The sequence below is a fragment of the Podarcis liolepis genome (assembly GCF_965112155.1).
Source record: "Podarcis liolepis genome assembly, chromosome: 4".
Taxonomy (NCBI): domain Eukaryota; kingdom Metazoa; phylum Chordata; class Lepidosauria; order Squamata; family Lacertidae; genus Podarcis; species Podarcis liolepis.
In genome coordinates this window covers 74,041,297-74,064,418 of record NC_139558.1, presented here as the reverse complement: position 1 = coordinate 74,064,418, position 23,122 = coordinate 74,041,297, and the positions used below count along the sequence as shown (strand labels likewise).

Here is a 23,122-nt window from a genome sequence, read left to right as displayed (position 1 = left end):
AGCTACATTACAGTGGTTTTCAACCAGTGTACTGTGGCAACCTGGGGTGCCTTGAATGATGTGTTGCTGCGGGCCATGCTAGCCTCTGTCCCTCTTTCCTTCTCTCCCTCCTCCGATGCCTTCTCGCATCTCTGCCTCCCAAAGGCTTGCACAGCTGTTCGTTGTGGCAGCTCTGGCTACAAGCTCCCCAGGCGAATGGTGCCTCGGGCTGGAAATCGAATGCTGCAAACCCGGAAGTAGGTATCTGGTATGCGAACTTTTTTCAGAATCCGAACTGTTCTGAGTGTTACACTTCCTTTTTCGGTGCCACACTTCCGTTTTGAGTGTCCCTGCTCCTGCTTCCACGGGAGTAGGAGCTAGATTGGGCTGCTCAGCTGGGGAGGTGCAGGCTCCCTCACACTTGGCATTGAGGGGTCCGTGGCTGGGGGCTCCTTTAAACTTCTCCCTTGAGGGGAGCATCAGAGCCCCTGCACCACCTGAAGGCAGCCAGGCAGAATAGTTGCTGGGGTGGCGAAGGTGGAGGCAGCCCGGCAGCTGCATCTGAGAGCCCCTAAACTGCCACTGAGGCAGCTGTTGGGCTGTCTCCACATTGTACGTTGAAATGAATGCAGCTACGCACCCCTCAAAGGAAAAGTGTGACGGTGCCTGCACCTCTCCAGCTGAGCAGCCCCAATCCAGCTCCTACTCCCGTGCAAGCGGGGGGATCTCTCAGTTGGGAAGCGGAGGCTTCGTGCTCCCCAGCTGTCATTCAAAATTAAAACTGAAACTATCCACAAAACCTCAAAGCCAACAAACTTGCAACTCTTGAAAAAGCAGCAACACAACAAATTGAAAAAAGCAATCAAATCGCAAACGAATCAAAATCACAAGAAAACATAAAACACTGACCCTAACCCTAATCCTTACTCTAACGATAACCCAATCCTAAAATTAACCCTAACCCAGAAATGATCTTGTTAGATAGTAAAATTGCTGTTTTAGGGATTGTTTTTAAAAGTATGGAACGGTTTAATCCATTTTGCATTACTTTCTATAGGAAAGCGCACCTTGGTTTTAGAATGCTTTGGTTTTAGAAGAGACTTCAGAAACGGATTAAGATTGGGAACCAAGGTACAACTGTAGATGAATCAGAAGTACCAAAATACATCCATCCATCCCGCTATTCATTATGGGTGTCTGCTTCCCAATAGGTTCTAAAGGCAGTTTACAAGATACTTTTTTAAAAAACAAAAAACGCACAAAAGTTAATAGCGGTAGTTCTAGAATAAGCGTAATCCACAATCTGAGATCATTCCATTTAAATTCGAAAATGCACTCAAGATTACTTTTTCATAAACGGGTGTTAAATACACTATAGCATCCTAGGCGCAGATAAGTATTCCAAGTGTAATAAATGTGCTTTTTTACTCCCCGATGCCATGAGGGAAGGAGGTCGAGAGGCCACTAGCCCTCATTAAACGACCTTGAAGCTGACCGGTAAAATGCCTTCCTTGCCAAGTTACCACATATAACCTCAGCTTAGCGGAGCAGGCAGGGGCGGATTTCCCGCCCTGCGTGACGTTTCGCGGCGTCTCCATGGCGACGGCAAAGGGCCGCGGCGGGAAGCCCGCGTTTGTCCTCCCGCCGGCTCGCCGTGCCTGCGGTGGCTATGGAGACGGCGAGCGTGGTGGGCGGCGCGTGAGAGGCCTGTGTGGACCTTCGCAGCCGCCGTCGTCCTCCGCTTTGGTGAGTGGCGTGGGGAGGGGAAGTCTCGGCGGCATGACGGGCCGCCGGGGGGCGCAGCGGTTACCATGACAACGCCATGGAGGGCGGGTCGCGGCCCGGCGCCGTCCACAGGTGGAGATGAACGACGGGAGGGCGAGGGCCGAGGGGGGTCTCGTCGAGGCGGACTCCGGTCTACGGCCAGCAGCCTGTCAGAGCCTGGGCTCGGGGGGGGGGCGGGGCGCGGACCCGTCCGAAGCGCCCCCCTTGGCTGGTTGTCCCGGCCAGGAGGGGCGAGGGAGGGTCGGGCAGCCGCTCTCCGCCGACGGAGCCGAAGGGACGGCGGGGAAAGGCAGGAGGGCGGGGCTTGAGCGCCTCCTTCGGCCCCGTGGTTTCGGCAGAGAGCGGGCCTCGCCCTGGGGTGGGCGGGGAGGCGGCTGCCATGGCGACGGGCGTAAATCGCTTCAGGTGCTCGGAAAGCCTCGGCCTCCGAACAGGCAGGTTTCGCTTCTGGAGGGGCCTCGATCTTCCTCATCAAGTGGCCGCCCCAAGGCTTGATTTGGATCCTCCGACTGGATCCGGAAAGTTGGTCGGAGGCTGCTTTGCAGGCGATACCTTCATCGCCTGGCCCGGCAGATTTGCATTGTAAGAATGGGATGGTGCTTGGCCAGTTTTCCTTGATGGATCAACGCTCCGCTGCTTACCTTGCAATATGTCCTATTGAGCTTAGTGGAATTTATTTCTGAGTAGGCATGCATAAAAGGTAAAGGGACCCCTGACCATTAGGTCCAGTCGTGGCCGACTCTGGGGTTGCGGCACTCATCTCGCTTTATTGGCCGAGGGAGCCGGCGTACAGCTTCCGTGTCATGTGGCCAGCATGACTAAGCCGCTTCTGGCGAACCAGAGCAGCGCACGGAAACGCTGTTTACCTTCCCGCTGGAGCCGTACCTATTCATCTACTTGCACTTTAACATGCTTTCGAACTGCTAGGTTGGCAGGAGCAGGGACCGAGCAACGGGAGCTCACCCTGTCGCATGCATAGGATTGTGCTTTTAGTTTATCAGTTATCAGGTTAATGTGAGGCTTACTAAATAACAACCCAAGTTGGTGACAAATTTTTGTTGTGAACACGTGTCTGGCTATCAGAGGGCGTTTCATGCATTTCTCTGCCAATATGCATAAGTAGCAATTTAGTGTTGATACACATTCAACCTTCGTTAACTGCAACATAAAAGAAAAGTGAATAATCTTGTAATTGGAAACATGATTAGTACAGAACAGGAACTATAGAGTTCAGGCAGTATTTCTTGTATCTAGGACTCCCGAGGAAACTTCCTATAAGTTATTTGATCCAATCTTGTAGGCCTATGGCATTTTGTACAAGCTACAAAAAGCTGGGTGACTGTAGGACCGTTTGGTGGTCATGAAATTTGGGTAAAAAAGCAGACATGGTCCGACAGTCAGTAAAGCTATTGAATCACAGCTGAGAAATAATCGGGTTCAAGTCATGAAAATATTCTGCAAGATTGCCTGCTTAGAGTCATTAAAGTGTCCATATTCTAAAACACTTAGTTTCTTTGTAATGAAACACTTCATATATTTTTTCAATTTGTAGCTTTCCATTAAGGAACATCCACAATGAGTGACAAAAAAGACACTAGTGAATCTTCAGATACTGGAGGTCCCACAGATGGTGGGGACTACGAAGATGATTTTGAAAAAGATCTTGAATGGCTAATTAATGAAGAAGAAAAACAAATCTCTAATGATATACAGGTATTAGCAAAATACTACATTAGTCTTGTGCCAGTATCTCAGTTCCATATGAAATGTGCTGATGTAAATAAATAGACTGGAATGAGAGGACATTTATGGTTCTTAAAATATTGTTGGGTATAGGCTGAGATCCAGGGAACTTAGACCTTCGAGATCAAGCCAGTACCAACTTTCAGAAACATCTGGGGTGACCTCATCTGGCATTAATGGTACAAGAGGAGATAATTCCTTGTGTGCACCCAGAAGTGTGTATTGGAATGAAGAGATTCTTTGGTTTGCAGTCTCGGGCTGCAGTCCTAAATAATAGTGAGTAGGCTCTGTTAAACGCAGTGTAAACATGCATAGGATTGCACTGTTTAAAACTTTTTTAAAAACAGGCAATCTAATATTTTATTGAGATAACATATATATATACTTGGGTAAAAATGGTCACTTTTAAAGGAGGATACAGTTGTATCTCGGCTCCTGAACGTCTTGGGGGTCGAACGTTCTGGCTCCGGACAATCAAAAAGCAGGTGCTTCCTGCAGCCATTCAACTTGCGCTTTGAAGTCGAACGTTTCAGAAGTCAAACGGACTTCTGGAACGGATTCTGTTTGACTTCCAAGGTACGACTGTAATTGACTTGGAATAACTCAGCACAGTTGAGTGAGGAATGGAACCTGGGCTTCCTACATCCAAGCTCAGCTTCTCAGTCATTGCACCTCACTGGCTATTCTTCTAGAATTTTGTTTATACGCATTTTGAACTTAAGCTATTAAGTTTTTATTTAGTTACAACGAAAAGGAAATTTGCCTTGGGAACTGTGTGAATTGGCTCCAGGCACATAGTAAGCTGCTTTATACAGTTCGGTAATGTCCATCTCACTGGCAGTGGCTCTCAGGGTTTTAAAGGGGACATGCTTGGAGACGCTGGGGATTGAAGCTGGGATCTTCTGCATACAACACAGATGCTCTACCCCCAAGATACAACCCTTCTCCCATATTCTTAAATATAATTGTTAATGGCACACTGGTTGTATGTGCAGATTATACTAAACCATAGTTATGCAACATGAGCAAAAGAAGTGAGTTGCGGTCAGCTTCAAGCTCATACCCCTCCTGCCAGAGAGGAGGAATTTGAATGTTTTGCTTCTGGTTCTGCTTGACACTGGTTTGTTGTTGGACTGACAAACTGTGTTTACTTTTAGCTATGATTAGTTTCAAACAAGCCAATTTCAAACAATAGTTAACAAAGCTGACTTGTTTAACACTATTTAAGATTAACCACATTTTTTAGGTCCAGATGATACAGCAAGTTTGGTTAATCGAAAGTGGAAGTGAATTATTCCAAATTCCTTCCTGCATGGGATAAAGAGAGGAAGTATGTGGAGTAAGTCAGAGAAGAGACTAGGCTTGTTCATTTTATAAAGTGGAGTTTAGCATGACATTTGAAGACAGTCATTTTATGTGTGCTTCCCATTACATCCTAACATAAATAGGTACTTTGAATTTCTTTGTAGAATCATGATGAAAATGAAGGTGTTGACAAAGACTTAGAATGTATAGAAGATAGAATAAATTCTCCACAAGAATCTTTAGAAGGTGATGAAGTGGGAGAACATCCTTCACAAGAGCCTCCTGAGCCTGAGGAAGTTCTGGATGAGAAGTCACAAAACGAAATTTATTCAATACTTGAACTTGATCCTAAGCAGTTGGAGCAAACATCTGATTCTGACAGTGAAGATTCTTGTCAGGAATCAAAGCTAGAAGACCAGGAGGATGATGATGAAGATATAAAGCGGTACATCTTAGAAAAAATTGAGGAAGCCAACAAACTACTTCTATCTCAGGAACCTTTAGATGAAACGAAAGAAAGGAAACTAAAATTCAAGGATGATCTAGTAGATCTTGAAATCCCCTCTTTGAAAGCTTTAGAAACTGAAAAAAATGATTCGCACAGGAACATTTCAGGCAGACTGTCTCAATTGCACATTTGTAATGGAGCAGGAAGGGAGGATATTTCTCTTTCTATTAATGGTGCTACAGATGATGAGCACAAGGATGGCAAGATTCTAGTAGAAAGAGATGGGAAATTTGAACTCCTCAGTATCCATGACATTGAGAGCCAAGGCTTCTTTCCTCCACTAAGTGTTTCTTTTAGTGACATTGAAGCTCAACACATTTCTCCTAAAACCTCCTACAGTACTGCTTTCAGCCCTGTCTGTTTAACAAAGGAAGACTCCTTAGGACAAACATCTGTGACCAGAGAAGGCTGCATTCGTGTCCCTCAACCACCACCCATTCGGCCATGCTCAGCAATCAACATTACAAGAAACACAGAAAGGGGGAAAAGTCCACGAAGGGTGCAGTCAGCAAATGTGAGTCTCGGTGCAAGAAGCTCTACATACTGCCTGTCACCCAGGCAAAAAGAACTGCAAAAGCAAATGGAACAAAGAAAAGAGAAATTAAAGAAAGAGGTGAGAGTACAAAGGAAATGAGAAGACCAGTGCACTGTAATTGGGTCTTGTTTTAGACCCATCCCTCCACGACTCTCCTTGGCAAACTCACTTTCTTGTTAAGATGCAAGGAGCATCTTGTGCAGAGTCCTGCCATTCCACTAGTACAGTAGCAAGTAGTAAGCCCTTGGCTCTACAATTATGGAACAAGCTGCCTGTGCATATATGCAAGTGCACATCACTTTGCTTTCAGAAAAAGGAGCATTAACTACCTTTTAAAAATCACACTTTTAGGTATTAGTGCTGCTTTTAGCATAATAATGTAAAATCGGGGTGGGGTGACTGGGGTTCTAGCCTAGCAGTCGGTTTTCAGATCTAGCAGGTAGATCTGAAATGCCCACAAGCCATTCACGAAGGCAATAAGCTACCCCCATTGATTATTCCCATTTCAGCTAATATTCAGAGATACACAGCTTTTGAATATGAAAATTCCCTTCAGCTGTCATGGCTAATAGCCTTTAATGTGAAATGCCAATTCCACTTTTAATACCATCTAAGCTAGTTGCCATCAATTCATCTTTAGCAATAATTAAGTGTTGTATACTGTATTTGCTTTCAGTGTAAGAATGTATGTATGTATCTTTAAGGCAGAGGGCACCAACCTTTTTGGGCCACTGGGTACACTGGGAAATTTGAGGGAGTTCTGAGAGTACCAGTCACAAAATGACTGCTGTGGAGGTTTGGCATACCACAAAATGGTTGCCGCATCTAAAAGAATGGAAAAAGAGATGGGCACTTCACTGTACCATTTTGTGGTCCTGGTAGCCACTATCATCATTGTAAAAAGACACCTATATCATTCACCATCATGCTCACTCCTTGCACCTCTGCTCTATTCAAAATGGGAGGATGGGTGTCCAGTTTTAGCATTTAATAAAACATGGGCATGTTTAGACGTGTGTGTGTGTGTGTGTGTGTGTGTGTGTGTGATGTAGGGGGGGGGGGCTGAGCCAGTGCAAACAGGAGCTGAGCAGGAAGAGCAAACAGTAACTCACACACTCTGTATTTTTAGGGGACATATACGGAGATCTTTGGTGCTAATGCCCATGGGCACTATGTTGGCAACCCCTTCTGTAAGGAGATAGGTTTTTACCCACTTTCAATAGAATTACATTTTGCTCCTTTAAAAGTCTTGTAGGAAAGATTTGTATGACTTGAAGAGAAATCTGAAGTAGATACGGTGTTTTGCATATCCACATCTTGCTTCCCTGTATCTCTTCCACCTAAAACCACTAGGCTTTATCATTAAAGCATTGCTCAGATGCAGTTCCCCTTATTGTTGGTTTTGTGCTGTGGTTTGAAATTGGAAATGGGGAACAGGAGGTTCTTATAAAGAGGTGCCAAGTAATATGTGACTTCACTGCAGTTGTCTCTAAACTTGAAATTCTACTGCTTTTTTGATCCTTCTAGTATTTTTAGACACAAAATGATCATTACCGTCCCCACCTAGCTTGCAGATGTGTAAATGCAGCACCAAAAAATCATTCTATTCACCTTAATGTTCTTACTATCTCTCAGACACATTGATAACATTGTTGCATTGTAACCTCTGGAACACATTACTATCATCACTCTGTATTCATGCTCCGGTTCTTTTCAGGATGGTCTAGAATAATTTCAAACACCTTTTACTACCGCTGCTTGAAGAATTGCTGAATTTTTGAATTGGGATTGTTGAAAAGTTCACATTCTTTGTTCACATTTTAATGTAAGGAAGAAATTCGGAAAAGAATACAGGAGGAGGAGAAAAGGAGAGAGAATGACATGGTCTTCAGAGCTTGGCTGCAGAAGAAAAAAGGGCAGCTGCAGGAAGAGAGGCGAATTCAGAGGGCAAAACAGCTGGAAGACTTGAATAGCAGAGTAAGTTTTCCCATGCCTGTTGTCCTGCTGCAGCCTGTTTTAGTTCTAAAAAGTTGAAACGAAGAAAAACCCAATCTGCCTGACAAGGATTGACAGCAATCTCACCTTCTATTTCCAGAACTGTAGCTGCAAGCAGGTATACGGTCATGACAATTTTAGGATCACTTGCCTACAGTCAATACAATTATCAGTTATTTAGAAACCCATCTGCTATGCTGTCAAGCATCTGCAAGACTCTTTTTGTGGCAGTTGTGGTATTTGCATGCTACCTTTTAATTACCATATTTTTCGCTCTATAACACGCACCGGACCATAACACGCACGTAGTTTTTAGAGGTGGAAAACAAGAAAAAAAAAATTCTAAACGAAATAGTGGATATATGATTTTTGTGGTTCATGCTGTGGCCACAGACATGTGATCTGACAGTGAGTTTGGAGTAGCCCAATGCAAAAATCCTGAGGATCCATGTGGATCCATGCTTTGTAACTACGGAGGAGGGAAGGAAGGGGAACCATGGATCCTCTGCTCACGACTGCAGCAGACACCCCCCCCCCCGCCACCCGCAGGCATTCACTCCATAACACGCACAGACATTTCCCCTTACTTTCTAGGAGGAAAAAAGTGAGTGTTATGGTGCAAAAAATACGGTAAATTTAATATGGCAGTTTCCCCCCTAAGCAGATGTTTGTGTCTGATGTAGGCATCCATTGGAGACTACTTACCTATGTCGTGACACATTTATTTGCTTTTATCAAACGTATTTAATGCCTGGTATAACTATGCAGAAGGCATAGAAAATAAGGCGGCCTTATTTGTCTTTGGCTCTTGGGATGGTGGTAGTAAAGAGTAAGGAGTGTGCAAGACCTTTTATATATCCAAATAATAATGATGATGTTGAAGATGATGTCAGTTACTTCAGACTTTTTATGGCAGCTGCATTTAGCCCTTATTGTACAGGAATATTGTTCTTACTCTAACTGGAAAATTCTCGGTGAACTAAAGGATGGGATGTGAGAATTTATAAATTCTAATATCAAACATCTCATACTAAAATCATTGTGTTACTGAGCAAATCAAATCACTTGATAGGCAAATCTGAGGATTGATTCCAAAAAATAGCATCTTTTTGTGACTGACCAGCTTGAAAACTGAGTTACATCTAGTTTTTTCTCAGGTTGTGAAGTTTTTCTGATGTTAAGGTTCAGACTTCCACTGCAGGTAAGTAATATTGTTTCCTCCAAAGTGTATGTGTAAAGATTGGAATATATATATATTTATATAGCCTTTAGTGTATCTAGCCATTTCTGGAAAGCTGGTATGCTGCCATGAGTCTTAGCTTCAATATGTGTGAATCTGAATGCCTTCTAGATGCATTTTGGGGGATTATCAAGCAACTATGCCTCCTCAAAATATATACTGAATACAGTCATACCTTGGATCCCAAAAGCCTTGGTACTCAAGACGTTTTGGCTTCTGAACACCACAAACCCGGAAGTGAGTGTTCTGGTTTGCGAACATTCTTTGGAACCCGGACATGCGATGAAGCTTCCGTGGCTTCTGATTGGCTTCAGGAGCTTCTTTCACCCAATCAGAAGCTGTGTTTTGGTTTCTGTACGTTTTGGAAGTCGAACGGACTTCTGGAATGGATTCCGTTCAACTTCCAAGGTGTGACTGTAACTGGAAAGTGGTGTAAAATGCTCACATTAGCATTGTAAACAAGTTGCTAATATTTGATTTATTTGGAGTAGATCTCTGTGGAGTTTATTTTTCTTTTGAAGCAGGAAAGCAGAAATCCAGAAGCAGCTTACAAGTCGTGGCTTAGAAAAAAGCAGATAGAACACATGAAAGAAAAACAGATACAGAACCTGAAAGAGCAGGAAGAATGCATGTTTTTCCTTCCAAGAACAGCGGAAAATGACAACGCTTATAAACAGTAAGTTGTTCAGTGTTTTGTTTGTCCTGTTACTGCCTAACAGGAACAATTCCATCTCACTTTTTGTCAACTTAATTTGGATTGTTTCCCTAGGAAGCAGAAGATGACAGCCTTTTGCCCTCATTCGGAAGTGTCTTCCCTCACTCTACAGTTTTCTTCACGCTCTAGAGCCCATGTATTTCTGAGGAGCATCCTCCTGTTAAAGAGCGGTGCTGCTCTCTTAACATCAGCATTACAGCTGCTTACTAGGGTGGTACATGGGCTGGGTCACTGTGAGGATGTGGCTGCACAGGCACACCAGCAGAGTATATGGTCATGTTGGGAAGGTGCCTATGCAGCTGTACCTGCTGCTAAGACAGCAGGATATAGCACTAGAACAAGTAGTGAGGGTAATGCTGAATTGCCAAGAGCCAAAATTTTAGAAAATTGAGACTGCTCCCAAACTGGTCTAAAGGGGGCTGTGGAATATCATATAATTATATTTCACTGCCCTCTTTAATTCATGATGAACTTAATTCTTATAACAGGAACTTCAAAAATGCATATTAGCCCTCAAGCGTTATTATCTAGTCAAAAGCACTTGTGGTCCACCCTAGTATTCAGTGTTCTTATAGCTCTATAAACTATCCTCTGCTGCTGGGTTCTATTCTGGAGAGTGTGCTGTTTTTGCTAAGGATAAAGTAGGTGACCTGGTTTTAGTAAATCTGGAAGAAGTAATCAAATTAAGCTTGGACCACTTCATATTCAGTTTTTCAAAATAATTAATTTCTCTGCAGATGGCTAAAAAGGAAGAGACGGGAGAGGCGAGAAGAGCAAATGGCTGCCAAAGAACGAGCAAGGCAGCTTAGGCAGGAAGCCAGAAGAGCAAAACAAATAGAGAATATTCTCTGTTCAATTTCTGAACCAAAATCTCTTCGCTTTACGGACCAGTACAGCTGAGATTTAGTCACCGGATGCCTCCAGTATGACTCTCACAGTACCTTGTATAGCTTGCTCTTGAAAGCAGCTTCTTCTGGGATGTTTCATAGTCCTTCAATAACGGCTTAATTTTCTCAATCTTACTAATCTCTCCCCCTCTTAAACTTGGAATAAGTCTCTATTTGTGAATGGGTTGGGGTGGTGTTCTTAGTTCTACAAAGCAAAAAACAGAATAAATGCCCATATGGCAATTGTGGTGTAAATCCTTTTTAAATAGCTTGCCTTGGGGACCACTGTTATCTTCATACCAAGTATTTTGTGTAAAAGCTACACTTAAACTACTGTCACAGCTGATGGCAATGTGCTAGCACATAGCACTAGGGACTTTACCAACATCTAGTTGTCACTTAGTCCTGGACATTGCAGTTTCAAAGTTCTGTCCTAATGTTCTTCCCTGTTATACTGATCCTGAATAGGTAGTGGAGGGGGCAGTGTGAAAATAACAACTGAAACTTAATGGTATTCACCATTTCTTCAAGCACTGTTTGCTCATTTGGGGGTACTTACTGTGCCTAAGAAATCTCATCCTTTCCTAGCACAGAACCAATGGAAACAAGCACAGACTAATTACTGCATTGGTGAAGGTAGGTAAATGTTAAGAGAATGGTTCTTGTGCTCAGAACACAACTAGTAAAGTGCAAGGTGCTCTGATACTGTCCGACGTTATTCTTATGTTTTTGTCAATTTGTTCTCACCCATACAGTACGCATTTGATGATAAACATTTGTTTGCTATTGCAAAAACAGCACACATAATCATGCATTATTAATTTTAATTGTCAAGCTACTTAGCAAAGGTTGTTCACATATACCAGCTTTGGAAGAGGTAGAAAATTCTCCCTGCAAAATATGCAGCTAACATTTATTGTAAAATTGTCAAGATCAGAGTAGGCCAAAACTGCGGCATGTCTCAATCCATACATTCCATTAACCAAACATAGGTTGTTGCATGCAGACACAGAGCAGGTGCATCTGCTTAGTATTTCAGTGTAATACGAAAACGTTAGAAATGTGATTGTCCCAGAAATGAAAGGAAAAGCCTATTCCTTTATATATAGCAGTAGACCCTTTTTACCTATTTCCAAATTAAAAGATGAATAAGGAATCCTCAAAGCTTATTTCTCTAAAAGTACAGGTAGAAGAGCAGTTCTGTCACATTTAATAGCACCAATGAAATATGTCCTTATATAAGGTCCACCAGGAATACTTATAGGCTGTAAAAGCTGGTTCAGTAGAGATACATAATCCACTGAGAATCACCTCCAATAGTTTGACCTAGAAGCTTGTTGCTACTCTTTGGCTTCAATTTTTGTGCATGCCAGAATTCATTTTGCCTCAATCAATAACCAAATTCATTCAAGATCAGTTTCTATCATAGTAAGAATGCTGAGCTCTCACATTTTCACCTGCTATGTAACAATTGCTATAATAGCGCTAGAAACAGGTTCTAAAAGATACTGAAGCACAGCACTCACTATCATTCTAAATTAAAATAAATACTTAAACTAGTTATCTGAACTTCTTCACAGAAATAAAATCCAAATGCTGGTAGGGTTTCTGTAATACTCCCCTTCAGCCTTCTCTTGAAAAAAAAGTTTGCATGTGAATTCTATTTAAGGGCCTATGCACACACTGTTCTAACACTTTCTTATTTGTCTTGGAGAACAGCTTGTGTTGCTCTTATTGCATTATGATCCCAGCCTGATAAAAAAAAGTTTGATAAAAGAACTCTTAGAGGTCTGAAAGCTGTGTGACAAGTATATTTCTAGCACAAGCCCACCCTATCTGAAAAAAACATAGAAAAGTGAATACTGATCACTAAGAAAGTTAGCATATTCAGAGACAACATCTCTGGCTATTAGGCATAGTGTCTTTTTTTTTTTTAAAGCGCTATCAATTCTCCCTGGCAGTGATTGCAGCAGTTGAAAGTTATGTTCTCATATCTAGTGTATGGGTGAAACCGTCCAATATTCTTCCTTGGGGAAAGGAAAGAGGATGGTGAAGGCTCAGAAAAAGGAAGTTCTGGAGATGCTTCTGTACAAGTGCCGGGATCCAGCATTCTCAGAACCTGCAAGAAAATAATCATTATGTTATGGTGAAAGTCCTGGAGCAGTGCATTTTACATGATGAGCTTCTGAACTCCTTACTATTAAGCAAACCCTTACCCACTTCATTCACAACAGTAAAGGTGGGATGGGGCAATGTTTTTATCTCCAACCCTGTTCTGGGCTGGGGGAGAACTGCTGCATGTTGAGCAACAGGTATGGAAACTCCAGCAATCAGGAATCATGACTGGTGGCAGAACTGCTCCAGCTGCCCCAACGTCTTCAGATGCAGTTTCTTCTGCATGGGTAGAAGTTCTGCATTCTAATATACTGCACAGCTCAAGCTGTTCAGGGCCAGGGCAACTGTCCCCATCTTTCACTAAATGTAAGCTGGGATTTCTTTAGTTTGTGACTATACAATTTTGTATTCAGAGTATGATAGACCTGTTGGGATAGGGTTAAAGGCTCAGTAATGTAGCACCAGTTGATACAATAAAGAAGATAATGCTTTGTGTTTTCAGAAGATGGCATTGAAACATCTTAATGCTCAAAAGAGTAAATTGAGAAATCTTTAATAAAAATATATATTTTTTAAAAAGGTAAATTGTGAGGCCAAAATGAAAGGGTTTTTACCATTTCAGCCATTTTCTCAGCAGGTGTGTTGCAGAGTTCTGTCGGCGAAGAGCCCTTTTTTGGACTGTTAGTGCTGTCAGTCTTTCCAAGCAGGTGTGAGGTCACCGCTCTAGCTAGTTTGTGGTTGACAGCTGCTAATTCTGCTGTACTATGAGGCTGTGCGCTAGGATAATAGGTTTGCTGCCTTCCCCATTGCAGAGAAACCAGCAGCTCCTCCAGCAATCTGTATAGAAAATAAAGATAATAGTTTATTTTGGTGACTAACATTCTAGACCACTGTGAAAAGATTTCGCAGGGTAAGGAAGGAAGGTGGGAGACAGCATTCAAATGCAGAAACAACCAGATACAATCTTGATGCTAAAAGGAACATCATACAGTTTCTGGACAAGGTTTTTGATTGGAAATCTTGCATGAAGGACTGGGGAGACCTTGAGCACCTCCAGAGTCCCTTCCTGAAGCAGAGGCTATGACAATGTGTGTTAGAAGAATCCTAAGCCATGAAATGGTAAAGGTAAAGGTATAGGTACCCCTGCCCGCACGGGCCAGTCTTGACAGACTCTAGGGTTGTGCGCTCATCTCACTCTAGAGGCCGGGAGCCAGCGTTGTCCGCAGACACTTCCGGGTCATGTGGCCAGCGTGACGAAGCTACTCTGGTGAGCCAGAGCCGCACACGGAAACGCTGTTTACCTTCCCGCTAGTAAGCAGTCCCTATTTATCTACTTGCACCAGGGGGTGCTTTCGAACTGCTAGGTTGGCAGGCGCTGGGACCGAGCAGCGGGAGCGCACCCCGCAGCGGGGATTCGAACCGCCGACCATGCGATCGGCAAGTCCTAGGCGCTGTAGTTTTACCCATAGCGCCACCCGCGTCCCATACATGAAATGGTATGCAACGATAAATCTGTTAATTGTTAAGGAGACGTAAGAATGCTGTTCCCTACCCCAACCCACAAATATGGATATGAAGGACCCTCAGGTGCAAATGGGGAAGGAGCTGTTAGAAGTTGGGGGGGAACCAAATGTTCATACTTCTGTGCAGCAATCATTTCTTGGCGAAACTGGTCACGTTCACTTAACAGATCCTGAATTGCACTCTGTGCATCTCTGGTTTGACGCTGGAGAACTGCTCTGGAATTAGTCAGCTCATCAGTCATCACTCTGTAGAAGAAATCCCAAATGTGGCTCAGACAGGTAAAGGAATTTATCTACTTAAAATCCTAATTCGTGTTACATTAGCAGATAACTTGCTGTTTACACATGAAGTGGTAATGCCTACAGGATGCACCCTGAATGGCTATAACTGAAAAATAAGAGAAATCAGCTTGTTGATCTGAAGTACGTTATGCTGTTATTATGATACTCTTAGCCTGCTCCCCTGCTCCCCACTCGGGAACACTTATTTTATTCTCATAATAACACTGCAAGGTATTTATAATTTAAAGTAACCATTTCACAAACCTTCAGGGCACTGTACAACAACATAAAACAAATTTTAAAAGCGATACAGAAAATTTTGAACAGCCACATAGGCCTGCTAGCATAAAAAGTCAAAAGCGAGGATAACTGTCAAATCTCTGCTGGAAACGTCTTCCATAGGATGGAAATGGTAACAGGAGAAACCACCACCCACTCCCCTCTGGACTGTTTCAGCGATCAGGCTAGGATATGAATTAGATTGAAAGAAGGCAGCTTTGAGTCAGTCACCCTGAGAACGTAAATTTGCTGCACTGACACCTGAACACCTTATCCAATGCACCTTATTTACTTTCCTATTGTGCATGGACTTCTCCAGCAAGGTGCAAAACAGCAGCAAGGAGGAGGGGTAATTCTGGCCGGCTACTTCTTTGGGAACCAAACTTCTAAACTGCCTTTTATCTTTGGGGCTGTGGTGGTGCTACTGATCAAGAGCTAACTGAAAAACACTGTTAGGCTTGTGTATCTTTTTATGGTATTTAGAAGTGTAAAGCAAGACACATCTGGGAGTGGAAGGCTGATACTTGGCCTGCAAGGAAAGAGGAATTGTGGATCTGCTGCATAGAAACCGACTGTACTCTCTATTCAATCTCATACGCAAGCCTAAGAGGGAAGCAGCTCGGAGTCAGCAAGATGGGCTAAGTCTATGAGGCCCCCAGTTATACTATTCAAAGTTATATGCAGCACAGGAGCAGCAGTCCTCAGAAAGCCCAGCACTTCCAGCCTTCTTCCACCTCATCAGTGGCGACTCCAACTGTACTGCTATGCCACTGCTCAGGTCTAGGTTGTTGTGAATAAGACACGAGGAGTTTGACAAGGCTTTCCTTACCGTCAACTGTCTTTTGGCTCTTAGCACCCAAGGATCTATCTTAATCTTAAACAGCCATCAATCCCCCCACAAATAGCTTTCCTGTATCCCACACATGGGATCCTTGCATGTCCTCTAGGGGCCAAGAATGGATTTATGTTCAACTCCAGAACTTCCACTCAAGGTGCAGATTACCAGTTGTAGTTCAGCAACATCTGGTGGGCCAAAGGTTCCCCACAGCTAATGTATCAAGACAGCCTTTATAAAGTTGCATTGAGGCACAATACCTGCTTGCTAGGAATTTGCTCCTCCAAACATCACACTGTATAGACATCCGCTCCAATTGCTCAGATAATTGAGACACATTTCGCCCTAGGGCCTCATTTTCAAGGATCAGTTGATTTTTTTCACGTGCCATGCGTTCAAAGTGATACTGCAGGTCATCCCCCACAGAAGCAACAAGTAACTTCTTCAACTCCCGATTGACCTAAGACAAGACAATTATTTAACCATTCATCATGTGTCAACAAGGAATATGATCAAGCTACCCCTGGTTAATATTGAAGCTATCAAGTACAAGATGCTAGAAGGCTCCTCTTCCAAGCTTAGTAGACTTTCTTGGTAAATATATATAGGACACATCACTAAGAGACAGATGTGTATCCTTAAACAAGATGCCTGGATACCCAAACCATAAGCACACTAATACTGTATGCTAAGATATTTGATACAACTGTAGCTACTTAAAGTAACAAATACTAAGGCACAATTTGCTAAAAGATAAATATATACAGTGGTACCTCTAATTGTGGACACGATCTGTTCCGGGGTGGTGTTCGCACCCCAAAAAGTCCGCAACTAAAGCGGCGCTTCTGCGCATATGCGAAGTGCGCAGAACGCTTCTGCACATTTGCGTGTGGTGAAACCCAGAAGTATACACTTCCGGGTGCGTTTGCAAGCTGAAAAGATGCAACGTGAACCTAACGCAACACGAGGTATGACTGTATACATATCTCAGAGGTTAGTTTGCAGCTTCAACATGTTGAGACCAATAGCTTTCATGTTGCCACCCAATTAGCTGATCATATTGATCTCTGTAACATCCTTGCTTCCAGAAAACATTGGAAACTATGAAAGTTGCATGTCTCCATAGCACCAAAAGATCAAAATCATATGGAATAATTCAGGTATTCAAATATGCTAGCTACTCATATGGTCTCTGTATGTTTTCCCCTGTGGGACAAATAGCTGCTTGGGGTGGGTAGGATCTGCTTATGTCTCCACATGGGTGCTGTTAACTTTTTTTAAAAAAAGGGGCAATCCTCATCTTGTATCACATCTAGTTTGGTCTTAAACAACGAGTGTGTGAACCATTTGAAAGCTGCACTCCTGACATTTTTTCATAGCTGGTAGAAGGAAAGGAAAGACTTAGACAACTATAGTATATAGAAGAATTGGCACTTAACATCCATGAGCAGAACAATGAGGATGAACAAATGTTACTAACTGCTGAAAGAAGGTAAAACAATACATTTCCCTCAATTTAGTCTTTCATTTGATGTGCATTAATTCAACACCACCATCCAAAATTACTGTGACAGAAACTTGTCCATTAAAATTGCTTGCAGGCTTCCCATAGGCTTCTGGTTGGCTACTGTGGGAACAGGATGCAAGACTAGATAGGCCACTGCCTGATTCAGCAGATGCCTCTTCTGTTCTAAACAGATATCCCATCTACTTTATCGCCTTTTCTTTATGGTCAGCACAGCCACAACAATCCCAATGATACATTCAGGACTAATTTATATGTGGTTGTGAGCTTATACACTGTCCAAGAACCCTTACCTGCATAGGACCCTTACCTGCATAGGAACTCCACAAAACGAACACTCCTAACTATTGAACCAACCCATATACATTTACTGACATTCCAACAGACACAGAGCTGGCAGACAACTACTGCTTTCCTATGGGCTGGTGCTTAAACTATGAATCTCTTGAACAAGACACTGAATGTGCAGCGCTCATATACGGATATGGACTTTTTAATTATAATATATACCATCAGTGTCACCTCTTGATCAGCCACTGTCTTATAATAAACACTCATGTCTCGTGCCTAACTCTAAACACACTAGGAAGGACATCCCATTGGACACAGCTGAACTTACTTCTGAGGAAGCTTCCATAAGAGTGTGCTATTTAGGATGGAAGAAACAGGGACCGTATTGTTGAATGGGGTTTCCTCTATCTTCCCATGAACCCTTCTAAACATCAGATAGTTGTTTATTTCTTTGACATCTGATGGGAGGGCGTTCTACCGGGCAGGCGCCACTACCAAGAAGGCCCTCTGCCTGGTTCCCTGTAACTTTGCTTCTTGTAGTGAGGGAACCGCCCAGAATGCAATATGAATAATTGTTATATTGCAGTTCCCTACTGGGAGCCCTACTGGTACAGGGCAGCTTTTAAAAGGAAAAAAAGTATAATGGATTAAATCCACTTCTTGGTTCCTCACCTCTGTTTGCACATGGAGCTGATTTGAAAGGCCTTCCTTATCCTGTAGCAATCTTCTTTCGGAGTTCTTGAGCTTTGCTATTTCACTTCTAAGCTCTTTTTTAGAACCCGAAATTTCATCTAACAGAGTGAGGGTTTCTCTTTGGTGTCCTGAAGACTTGGGCATCTTTGCATTTTTGGTAGGAACTACATGGTTTATAGCAGCTTTGGGAACCAGGATTCGCACAGCTTCGATCTCCACGGCCGTATCCCCTTTTATCTTCCCTAGTTGAAGAACTCCTGGACTTAGTGAAGGAAGAGCTTTCTTGTGTGGGCTTCGATGGGCATGATTGGCTGTGGGCTGGATTACTTCAACAGATTTGGGTGGTTGCTCCATTTCCATGCCATCCCCAGGTCCACGGATGGGTGAGGTGGCATATTCAGCTGAAGCTTGGAGAAAGAAAGCAGAAAAGTTAATGCAAAAAAAGATATTTCGGTGAGATAAGTACTTATCATTGGGTTGCGTCCAAAAGCTTCTGTTTCTTCATTGCATCCCCTCCAATGCATGCAACACTGTTAGTCAAGTTTTTGAAAGAAAATTGCATAACTAGACATAAGACCAATTTAAGAAATTGTTTGCTAGTTGATTTTAACAGTGGCCATATTTACACACTTAGTACCACCCAAAAAAATTATAGTTTGAAGCAGATTATCACTCAGATAGCGTGATACAATATAGCAGATTTATTTTTATTGATTTAATGTCTGAATATCTGTTAAGAAAGGTTTTGTATATTTGATATACTTGGCAATAAAAAATATTAAGTAAAAATCCTAAATGATTAGACTTTGCAATTACCATACATTTAGCCTCCCTCAAAAACCTACTTCTTGGTCTAAACAGATAGTTTTACCAAAGTCTTTCCTTTACAAATACATGTAGAATGCATAGTTTAGCATAACATTTGTTTTTAAAAAGGATGAACACTTACTGTTTACTGTATTCTGTAGTGTTGTCATCTTGTTGATGGAGCTTCACACACAGCAGGTAAACACTAAGCGGAGGAAAAAGAAAAATGCATAAAATCTCAGTTGCATATTTTAGCTGCTAATTCTTCTGAGAAATATGCCAAACCAGTAGTGCATCTTTTATCAAGCCATATTGCTCCAATCCAAAAAGGCAAGCACTGTTTAGAATCTTCCTGCACACGTAACCGATGAGGGTGCAAATATTCATCCTAGCTGTGTTAATTCAGGATCCTTACGAATTGCTTGGCCACAACCTCTGTGGCTGTGAACAGCACAGTGACTTCTGTTATTCTAAGTACCTAACAGTTTGCTTGGTGAGTAAGACAGACCAGAAGTGATGAGCGGGGGGCATTCGAAACATGAAAAAGCAACAATAATGCAATTATCTAGCACAATGCATTGCAGTTGCTGTAAAGAGCAGAAAAGCAATTAACTGGACTACCAAGACATTCAACAATTTTCAAGTGGCCTGTGTGTGGGAAGCTTAGAAACCACTGCCTTCTACCAAATTAGATTATTGGTCCTTATAGTCAGGGGTGGTGCTGGGTTCTTCAGAGGTTTGGGGATCAGGCTTATGACACAATTTTATTTTATTTTTTTTAAAAAATAATGTGTTTCATCCATAGATATCAGGGTGATTTACAGTATAAAAGATAAAAACACAAAACACATAATAAAAACAAGAAAAACACATTTAAAAGGATACAGGATGCATACAAGTTAATATGTTAATTTATACATATAGATGCATATTTAGGTCAACTTCAGAAGGAGAACCACCCTGTAAGCAAAGGTTTTTTTAAAAAAAGTTTGGGAGCAGGGAAGGAATAGGATCAATGCCACCTCTGTGCCCAGCATGCAGCTCAATATTGTCCATGACTGGCTGTGGATCTCCAGGGTTTCAGCCAGGGCCTGCATAGCTGCAAAAGGTAAACTACCCACATAGTTGGGCAAAATGTACAAGAGAGACGAAGAGGTTCCTTTCAAACACTGCACCAGCTCTGGATTGGCCCAACACCATAGATTGGTGAGACACAAAAACTTAAGACACAGTGAGACCATTATTTTGAAACAGGAAGTTGACTAAGGCTCCAACGCTAATCATACTTAGGCAGCAACTTTCACTGAACTGAGGGGGTTTAATGTGAACAAACATGTTCAGAATCAGGCTAGTCAAGTTACTTCTCTTCACCATCCTGGCTTATAACAGGTCTTTTCACCCGTCAGAAACTGGCCCTTGAAGCTGTTGTCTAGAGTCTTACAGTTTTGGCACTGTTAATAACCGACAAACCCAAAGAGGCAGAAACTGTGCACTGGAAACTCAGAAACTAAGTTGTAGTGTCCTATACTAGAGATAAAATTCTTTACCTGCAAAGAGGCAATAGGATGATGCTTCTTCCACAGGCTGTGTGCCTACCACAAATTCTGCAAGTGTGTCAGATTTTCACTTTGTACAGTGGTGCCTCGCAAGACGGAATTAATCCGTTCCGCGAGTCTCTTTGTCTTGCGGTTTTTTCGTCTTGCAAAGCACGGCTATTAGCAGCTTAGTGGCTTTAAGAAAAAGGAAACAAACTCGCAAGAACTCGCAAGACGTTTCGTCTTGCGAAGCAAGCCCATAGGGAAATTCGTCTTGCGGAATGACTCAAAAAACGGAAAACTCTTTCGTCTTGCGCGTTTTTCGTCTTGCAAGGCATTTGTCTTGCGAGGTACCACTGTATCTTAAATCCCTTCAGCCTCATCTCACTGGAAGCCTACACTCCTATGCACATTTACCTGTGAATTAGTCCTATTTGAATTCACTGGGTAGGACAGATGTCAGTCCTGCAGGATCCACTTTTACTAAAAACCCTCCACCAAGTTGAGCCAGGTGAAAACGACATGCGTTTCAAAATTAAAAATTCTGACCCTGTGAATTTGTTTTGAGCACTAGAACTGAAGTGAGCTCACAGTCCTCACACACTGATCTCTGATTTCAAGTCTCTCCCAGTCCCCACTTCAGCAGCATAATTTGGCATTTAGTTGTCACTGTTAAAACAGCTGGGAGTCAGAAATCCTTACCCATCTTTTCCATGCCTGCTAAAAACATTCCTGTTTAGACAAGCCTACCCAGATGTTTGGAAAGCTGAGGTAATTTTAATCTGTTTTGAGTATTTTAACTTTTGCATGTTTTTAAAGTAGGGTATTCCCCCTCCCCCTTGATTTCATCTTTTGCAAACTGCTTTGATTCCCCGCCCTTGTTTACTGTCAAGAGGTGTATACATTTTATGAAACAAAAAACAAACAGAAAACAAGCCCACCCAGAAGTTTCCCGATATTTCCACCTTCTGCCAGCATCTGCTATGCAATATACACAGTGGCATAGTACTACGCCCGAATGAGAAAAAAACGATTCTGGCTACTCCGCAGTACACTTTCGATGGGATCTACTTCCCAGGAAGGGCAGTTTGGGAAATGCAGCAGCAGCATAGCTGTCAACCTTCCCTTTTTTTGCGGGAAATTCCCTTATTCCAGCGCCGTTTCCCGCTGCTATCCCGCATTGTTAGATATCCCGTAGGCTGCTAATCCCTTATTTTCGAGGCTGCTGATCCCTTATTTTCAAATCTGAAAGTTGACAGCTGTGAGCAGCAGGTTGCTTCGCTACGAGGGAATTCAACAACGCGTGAAAAGGCATAGTTTCCTCCCACCCGCCCTCGCCCAGGCCGCCCCCCGCACCGCACAACACTCCCTCGACTTACCAGCGGCCCGGATTACTTGCGAGTAGTTTCCCTTTTCGCTCCTCTCACTCCCTCGCCATCTCTCACTCCTCCGCCTTCTCTAATCAACTTCCGCTCTATTGACTTCCGCGTATAGAAGCATATCTAATAGACTGGCGCACAGAGGTAAACTTCCGGATTGCTTTCGAACTCCACGACCTTCCCACGACGCGAGAGCCGCCCTAACAAAACCAGCTGGGAAGCCCCGGGTTTTAGTGTACCGTTGATTTGAGTGACATCCCTCTCCCCTGCCTATTATAATATAATATAATATAATATAATATAATATAATATAATATAATATAATATAATATAATATAATATAATATAATATAATATAATATAATATAAATGTACTAGCAAAGAGTTTGTTCTCTTTTCTAACTCAAGACTTATTTCCTTGGCAGAAAGGCAACAATAAACTTCAATCCCATTTGCAAAGCTAAGCAGTGTCCAGTATGGTTTCAAATTAGATGGGGTACCGCATGTTGAGATGCCTGCATCGCAGAGGGTTGGACTAGATGACCCTAAGGACCCCTTCCAGCTATATGATTCTATTCCACATTTCTCTACCCCCCTCCCCCCATGGGCAGCTGTCACTTGGTATAGGAAGGTGAAGCGGGAGCGGAAGCTTCAAAAAGAATTTATGAGGCATGACCGCGAGAGAAGTGCGCATTTGTTTACTCTAAATTTCCTATCTCTACGCTTCCGTGCAACTTCGCAGCGATGACGTCCGCTTATGTTGCGCTCCGTATTTCAGTGGGGAGCAATAGCCTGGCTCTATCTTCCGTCGAGGCCTAGAGCGGCGCTTACTCTGAGCCAATCGTGAGTCACCGCTAATGGCGGTTTTCCCCTTTCAACGGAAGTGTATTTTCCACCACCGCGTCCTATGCGCGCGCCGGGAAAGAGGCGTGGCTTCGGTTGCTAAGAAGCGGTTTTGGTTGGCGAGCGGGCAGAGCTGGACCGTTTTGTTGTTGGAGGGAGCTAGTGCTGCTTGGGCTGAGGCAGAGGAGCGTGAAGGGCAGGCGAGGACGGTACCATGGTGAGTTCCGGGGTGGGGGGGTTGGAATGATGCATTAGCTAGTCACCGTGTGTGTGTGTATAATGCTTCTGCAGTGACTCCCATTGAGGAGCGAAGAAATGGTGCT

General features: G+C 43.0%; 3 protein-coding genes across 11 annotated transcripts in view; 2 read left to right on the top strand and 1 right to left on the bottom strand.

Moving 5' to 3' along the window:
- Positions 1–1,560: 1,560 nt before the first annotated feature.
- On the top strand, positions 1,561–11,410 carry CCDC181 (coiled-coil domain containing 181). Of its 7 annotated transcripts, none has more exons than XM_083500862.1 (6): positions 1,606–1,725; positions 3,317–3,477; positions 4,977–5,933; positions 7,686–7,832; positions 9,612–9,766; positions 10,543–11,410. In XM_083500862.1, the coding sequence occupies exons 2-6, from the start codon at positions 3,340–3,342 to the stop codon at positions 10,703–10,705; spliced, it is 1,560 nt and encodes a 519-aa protein (XP_083356988.1). In that variant the 5' UTR covers positions 1,606–1,725; positions 3,317–3,339; the 3' UTR covers positions 10,706–11,410. The 7 variants fall into 7 exon arrangements, with proteins under 7 accessions (XP_083356986.1, XP_083356985.1, XP_083356991.1 ...); XM_083500864.1 differs by having other exon boundaries at positions 1,712–1,836; positions 9,615–9,766; XM_083500861.1 differs by having other exon boundaries at positions 1,712–1,836.
- Positions 11,411–11,499: 89 nt separating this feature from the next.
- On the bottom strand, positions 11,500–22,801 carry BLZF1 (basic leucine zipper nuclear factor 1). Of its 2 annotated transcripts, XM_083500867.1 has the most exons (8): positions 22,659–22,801; positions 21,957–22,156; positions 19,185–19,247; positions 18,215–18,642; positions 15,987–16,186; positions 14,448–14,576; positions 13,422–13,644; positions 11,500–12,811 (listed from the first exon to the last, which is right to left on the bottom strand). In XM_083500867.1, the coding sequence occupies exons 3-8, from the start codon at positions 19,210–19,212 to the stop codon at positions 12,626–12,628; spliced, it is 1,194 nt and encodes a 397-aa protein (XP_083356993.1). In that variant the 5' UTR covers positions 19,213–19,247; positions 21,957–22,156; positions 22,659–22,801; the 3' UTR covers positions 11,500–12,625. The 2 variants fall into 2 exon arrangements, with proteins under 2 accessions (XP_083356993.1, XP_083356994.1); XM_083500868.1 differs by lacking the exons at positions 21,957–22,156; positions 22,659–22,801 and adding an exon at positions 20,932–21,853 and having other exon boundaries at positions 19,185–20,668.
- A 51-nt stretch (positions 22,802–22,852) lies between these two features.
- The window catches only part of NME7 (NME/NM23 family member 7), a 68,883-nt gene continuing 68,613 nt past the window's right edge, over positions 22,853–23,122 (top strand). The window contains exon 1 of one of the 2 annotated variants that reach the window (XM_083500869.1): positions 22,853–23,016. In XM_083500869.1, the coding sequence (XP_083356995.1) occupies positions 23,014–23,016 (3 nt within the window). In that variant the 5' untranslated portion in view covers positions 22,853–23,013. The remainder of the gene's footprint in view (positions 23,017–23,122) is intronic. The other variant, XM_083500870.1, reaches the window with a different exon arrangement.

Bases quoted from the DNA above. Each gene is read 5' to 3' on its own strand.
- CCDC181 (XM_083500859.1), top strand. From the start codon at position 1,576: ATGGCGACGGCAAAGGGCCGCGGCGGGAAGCCCGCGTTTGTCCTCCCG. The intron at 1,726-4,976 runs GTGAGTGGCGTG...ATTTCTTTGTAG, and splicing joins CGCCGTCGTCCTCCGCTTTG to AATCATGATGAAAATGAAGG. The intron at 5,934-7,685 runs GTGAGAGTACAA...TTTTAATGTAAG, and splicing joins AAGAGAAATTAAAGAAAGAG to GAAGAAATTCGGAAAAGAAT.
- BLZF1 (XM_083500867.1), bottom strand. From the start codon at position 19,212: ATGACAACACTACAGAATACAGTAAACA. The intron at 16,187-18,214 runs GTGAGGAACCAA...GTCTTGTCTTAG, and splicing joins AGCTCCATGTGCAAACAGAG to GTCAATCGGGAGTTGAAGAA. The intron at 12,812-13,421 runs GTAAAAACCCTT...ATTTTCTTGCAG, and splicing joins CTGAGAAAATGGCTGAAATG to GTTCTGAGAATGCTGGATCC.